General features: G+C 42.9%; 1 protein-coding gene across 1 annotated transcript; it reads right to left on the bottom strand.

Annotated features, from left to right (window-relative positions):
• Nucleotides 1-1,753: 1,753 nt before the first annotated feature.
• LOC107111258 (olfactory receptor 13H1-like) lies at nucleotides 1,754-2,602 on the bottom strand. Its single transcript, XM_015412206.1, has one exon. It carries the CDS (start codon nucleotides 2,600-2,602, stop codon nucleotides 1,754-1,756), a length of 849 nt encoding a protein of 282 aa, XP_015267692.1.
• Between the last annotated feature and the right edge of the window lie 3,804 nt (nucleotides 2,603-6,406).

Below are 6,406 nucleotides of genomic sequence, written 5' to 3' on the forward strand. Positions count from 1 at the left end.
ATATATATATATATATATAAAGAGCATTGCTTTGGATGCTGAAATGGACAGATTTGGTATCCATATGTGGAGATTTGATAGCGACATATGCCCTCACAGAGATAGTAACAAATGATAATGACAAGTGCCACTTCAAAATGGCTGCTTCAGGAGGCACATGTACTGACACAAGAGAAGGCTCTGGCCCCGGCCTGGTGGAATTCCTTACTGGGTGAGATCAGGGCCCTGTGTGCAGGGCCTGCAAGACGGAGTTGTTCTGCCGGGCCTTTGGGTGAGGCAGTGGGTGTCCAGTTATATTGGCCTCCCCTGCTCCACCCATCCCTCTCATTCCATCTTAATGGTGTTTAGCACCCATCCCCCAACCAACCGTTCCATCTGGGCATACACGTGGCGTCCTCTGCAAGCTTCCTTAATACTTCTGCCATCTTGTGGTTATGCCATCGGGTTTCTTTTTTAATTGGATTATTGTTTGACTGTTTTAGAAATGTTTTGTTCCATTTGAATTTTGTTGTGAACCACCCTGAGCCCGCTTGCAAGGGAGGACGCATTATAAATATAATTAAAAAAAATAAAACAAATAAATAATGGGGAATATAAGCATACACACACCCCGAACAAGCATAAGTGGGGAAAACATATACACAGAAGGACACAAACAATTGGGGGAAAGGGAAGACAAAATATTCACAGAGAGAGAAGGCATCCTAGAGAGGAAAGGGGTGCTTCAGCTGATCTGGTGCTCCCTAACCTCCACCTCCTCACAGTTGATACAGGGCTCCCAGATCCTCCCCGAGTGAGCACTGGGGCAGATCCAAGTGAAAAATCCTTTTATTTGTATGAAGGCCCCCAGTCACTGGTTCTTCTTTCACAATGGTGAACACTGGTTCTTCTTTCACCATGTAGAACAGTGCCTCCCAATCCCACCCAGATAGACAGTCTGGAAGGATACTATGATCAATGGTACTGAAAGCCGCTGAGATGTCCAGGATAATTGACAGAGTCACTCTCCCTTTGTCCATCTCCTGGCACAAGTCATCCCTCAGGATGACCAAGGGCTGTTTCAGTCCCATAACCAGGCCTAAACCCAGATTGGAAGGCATTTAAACAATTTGCCCCATTCAGGAAATCCTGGAGTTGTCCAGCCACTACCCTTTCCATCACCTGACTGGAAAATGGAACATTTGAGACTGGTTGATAATGAATAAGATCTCCTGGGTCCAGTGTAGGCTTCTTTAGCAGTGGACACATCCTCTTTCAAGGTTCCAGTGACCAACCTGTCTCTTAAGAGAGCATTAACTAGCTCTTCAGCCCAGTCAGCCATCCCCTTAGCAGATCTAAGTCACCTGGAAGGGTGATATAAGCAGGGGATAGCTGCAGACTTCCAGAGATCCTTCACATCCTCAGACCAAGTAAACTGAAGAGTATCGAAAACAAATGGTTGGCACCCCTCTCATAACCTCTTTTTTGTCTTTTATATTACATGCGCAATCGTTACAGTTTTGAATTAGTGTGAATGACAACATTAGCACGAACCATAGCACTGAGTATAAAAGAACTTGCATACAGACCCACCGAGACACAAATATATATCTGCTTGTCAACACAAATTTTGACGTCAGAAGCAGTTCATTCCTCTACTTTCCTCCCCATCAGCCTCTGTAAGGCTCCCTTCACATCCCTGTTTCTCAGGCTGTAGATCAGTGGGTTGAGCATTGGGGTCACGACCCCATAAACGATAGCTGTGACTTTTTCCCTATCTGTGAAAGTTTGGGTTTGAGGCTTGAGGTTTGGGTTTGAGGCTTGAGGCTTGAGGTACATGGCCAAGGCCTACCACAGCCAAATGTGAGCCACAGGTGGATAAAGCTTTCCCCCGTCCTTGGGCAGAGCGGATGCGCAGAATAGCCAGACCAATACGCCCGTATGCCACAAGGATGAAAACAAAGGGCAACAGAAGAGTGAAAACACTCGTTATCAGCATATTAAGGCCAGTGGCTCGAATGTCAGAGCAGGCCAATTTCAACATTGCCTGGGCCTCACATGCAAAATGATTCAACATATTGCGGTCACACAAGCGGACTGGCATAATAAAAAAGGGAGCAATGGTAAAGAGGAAAGAGCTGACCCAAAGGCTGACCACCAGGATTATGCACACCTTCCAATTCACAATTAAGCTATAGTGTAGAGGGCTGCATATTGCCACAAAGCGGTCATAAGCCATGACAGCCAGTACGAGGCAGTCAGCCACTCCCAAAAATAGAGTGATGAACATTTGTGCAAAACACCTGCCCAGGGGGATAGTGGGCCTGTCTGTGAAGCAATGCGCCAGCGTCTGTGGGACAGCGTTGGTGCCATAGCAGATGTCAATGAAGGAGAGGTTGCTGAGGAAGAAATACATGGGAGTATGGAGATGAGAATCTACCACGATCAACACCACAATGAGACCATTTGCAGTTACGGTGACGGCATATATGACTAAGAAGAGGACGAACAAGGCAGCACGCACATGGGGCTGTGTGGAGAGGCCCATGAGCACAATCTCAGTCACTGTGGTCGCATTCTCCCAATCTTCCATATTTCCTGTAAGAGGGAAATTGAGAATCATAGTATCATTTGCATGAAATTTTATCCTACAGACCTCTTCAATCCATCCTATTGTTAAATGTGTGAATGCGGAATCCAGCAAAAAACTTTTTTGGTTCTCAACCTGGAGCCATCCCACAGTAGAGAAAAAATGCATGTAAATAAAACTGGTGTGCTTTGTCGGTCTCAACTACACCAGTTGGTCCAATTGCAAAACTTACAATGAAAGCTTTACTAGATGAATCTGATCTTATCCCTCCAAATCTGCATGTTTAGATAAAACATGCTGATATCGGGAAAGATATCACATTGTAGTGGCAAAGATTTCTGTAACCAGATGAACGCTGAGTTAACCCATTACAAATATCTCTTCCTTTCCATCTTTATTTTTTCCAGTGGTCTAATTGTTTGGTTTCTACCATTTTGGTTCAAAATTTTATGGGTACTGTGATGAGTCATTAAGGAGAATTATACTCTGCTCTGCAGCAGGTGTGGGAAGGCTGTTCACCTGCTAATGGGAGAATGGGCATGATTCAGAGGATGGTCCAAAGTGAACTTCAATTATTTAACTAAATAAGTCTGGCACCACAAACTTTAAATTTCCCAGGAATTACACATTTGGTGGTTGCTTACTGTGACCTCATACGGTTTTCAAGGAAAGAGATGAATAGGGGTGGTTTGCCATTGTCTCCCACTGTGTAGCAACCCTGAGATTCCTCAGTGGTCTCCTATCCAAGTACTAACCAGGGCTGATCCTGCTTAATTTTCATGATCTGATGAGACTGGTCTAGTCTGGTCCATCCAGGTCAGGGCAATAGCACACGGGCCACACATTTTTAAATGGAAAGTTGAGTCACACAAACTTTTAAAGAGGCAAAGCCATGTGTGGAAGGGAAGAGCCAGGGGAAGACCATAGGAGCAAGGAAAGGATGATGTATTTTCTCCTTCCCCACCATTAAGTCCAAATGACCTGCCTCTGAATTGTCTTTCTTTCTTTCTTTCTTTCTTTCTTTCTTTCTTTCTTTCTTTCTTTCTTTCTTTCTTTCTTTCTTTCTTTCTTTCTTTCTTTCTTTCTTAAAAAACAACCTGTGTAATAGATACTGAGATCTGTATATCCCATTATATGTCAAAAGAGTTAATCCAACAATTTTGCAAATTTGCACACAATTGTTTTCCCTTAACTCATTTTCTATAGGAGTGCATGTGTATGGTTGCGATCCGATGTGCCTTTAGATCCAATATAGCTGCTGATGCCAGAGGGATCTAAAGTGCATGATCAGACAGCAACATCTGGGAAATGTTCTGCATTCATCAGCACCCTGTTCTGCCCCGCCCCTGAAATGGAGTAAAAAGACACTGGGAAAAGTCTGGTTCTAACGCTTGCCGATGGATTTTCCATAGTCTAATCACTCAAGTGTGCTCTCAGGCTGTTGGGATGGTCTGCTCATTTCATCCCAACTGGGCATCTTTTTTTTTTGCTCGCTCAGCGATATGCGCATAACCACATAATCATCCCCATCTCTAGGCCAGCTTTGAAAACAAACAGGAAAGGGAGAGATCTTTGTCAGGCGACCACGGCTCACTGTGAAACAAAGGGATCACAGTGCTTCATGGAAGGATCGGCGAGTGGTCAAAGTGGAGACTCAACTCCCAGAAGTTGGAAAGCACATGAGCAAAAAACTGCACCCTCGTTTAGGCGCATGTGCAAAAGCAGGCAATCCCCCTCGCCTGTCCATGCCATCTGATTGTACAGTGATGGGATGAGCCCACAGTGAAATGGATTATACTGGGATGTCTGATCGAGCGACTCCGTTTCCAATACCAACGGATGAAATAGGAATGCCTTCTGACTGCGCCAAATGGCATGCCTGACCGCAGCCTATGTGTGTTTTAATTTTATCTCCTATTCAGCACTTTATTTCTATATACCCCTTTTGATTATTAAAACAACAAAAAAGGCAAATTTCCACTAACCGCATTGGTTGTTAGGAGTGTGACGGAATCATTCTGTTGCCTCTCTGCGATGGAGTTTCACCATAGCTTGATTCCTGCAGACATCTGAAGCAAAGTGTCAGGTCACAGAACCGTTCATGCATTATCCACAAAAGCAGCAACACTTGTGAATAGCTGAGGGGGGGGGCAAGTCTCTTTACTTGCAGAACTGCAGCTAACACAAACTTCTAAGACAATACCCTCTTTGGGCTAAATGATACCAACTTCTCTGATTGGAAATTCAGATATTCTAAAAGCAGGGGAAGAGGATAACTTAAAGTAGAAGTATCAAGCAATCAGTTTCCAGCTCTGATTCATTGGTTTAAATATATTTAGCTTGATTTTCTCCTCTCTCCTTACCAAGTTAGGACCCACACTTTTAAAAAAGAAAGATCTGAACATTAGATACATGTGTACTTTTCATATCTAATTACTTTTTAAAGAACAAAGTATCCCATGATTAATTACACCTGTCTCCTACAATAGAACAAAATTGTCCTTTATATTTCCTGAAAAATCCATTGTTTTTACAGTCTTAGGCAGGAAACAAAAACTGGACATTTGCCGAGTTAAAAAATAAAATAAAATCATAATACTATCCACCCTGACCTGAACAGTTCAGGCTGGCCTTATGTCATCGTACTGGCCTGGTCTTGTCATATCTTGGAAGCTAAGTTAGTACTTGGTTAGTACTTGGATGGGAGATCATGAAGAAAGTCTAGGGTTGCTACACAAAGGCAGGCACCCACTTGTTTGTCTCTTGCCTTGAAAACCCTACGGGGTCACTGTAAGTCAGGTGCAACTTGGCAGCACTATTCTACTCCTAACGTTATCTATTATATATTAGTTTAGTTTCATATGATTTATTTATTTATGTCCCACCTTCTTCACCAATGAGGACTCAATGTGGGTTACCTTGGGTCAGTCACAAGCTCTGGCACAGCTGTTCCTGAAAGTGGAGTGTGTTTAAAAGAGAATTTGAGTACGTGTCAAGAGAACGCTAGTGTGGTCTCGAATCATGGGCAGAACATCTGTTAATCTCTGAAGTGTGGAGGCAGGGACAACCCTAGCTGTTTGCTGTGCTGTAATCATGAATCTTGGTTCAACCGGTGCTTTGTGCAAATCTATCTCCGTTTATAGAAGTCAAAATAACACCAATGGTGAGTTTTAGATTCCAACAGTGCCATACTAAGCAGAGTTACATCCTTCTCTGCTTATTTATTATTATTATTTATTAATTATATTTATACCCCGCCCATCCTGCGAACAGGTTCAGGGCGGCTAACAAAAGCGGGTAATACCACAAGTTGAGACAATGTCTGAATGTCCTTAAGTGATCTTTGAATTAACTATACTTTTGTCTGTAGTTTCATACATTTGAGCAGAACTATTTTTTGGAATTAATAAAAGGTTTATACCTTTTAGGTTATCTATCTGCCTAATATGATCGAGACTATGCTTAGAACCAATGTTCCCGCTAAGCTGAGTTAGTGTGAGCTAGCTCACAGTTTTTTAACCTCCCGCTCACACTTTTTTGTCTTAGCTCAGGAAGGATGGCTCCGGAGCAAACTAATTTATACAGCAGCCAAATTGCTCGCTCACAACTTTAATGCCAGTAGCTCACAAAGTAGGATTTTTGCTCACAAGACTCCACAGCTTAGAGGGAACATTTCTTAGAACCTAGGAGGTACACACGGCAAATATCCGCTATATGAATGGGCATCATTTTCTGAACCTTATAAAAAGAAGATCTTTGATTATTCTTACTCAGTCTTCATCTGGAAAAGACGAAAACACTACTGTGTTGTGGTCAGCACATTGTTTTTAAGCAAAA

This window comes from Gekko japonicus, unplaced genomic scaffold (assembly GCF_001447785.1).
Source record: "Gekko japonicus isolate JY-2015 unplaced genomic scaffold, Gekko_japonicus_V1.1 scaffold2458, whole genome shotgun sequence".
Classification (NCBI taxonomy): Eukaryota; Metazoa; Chordata; class Lepidosauria; order Squamata; family Gekkonidae; genus Gekko; species Gekko japonicus.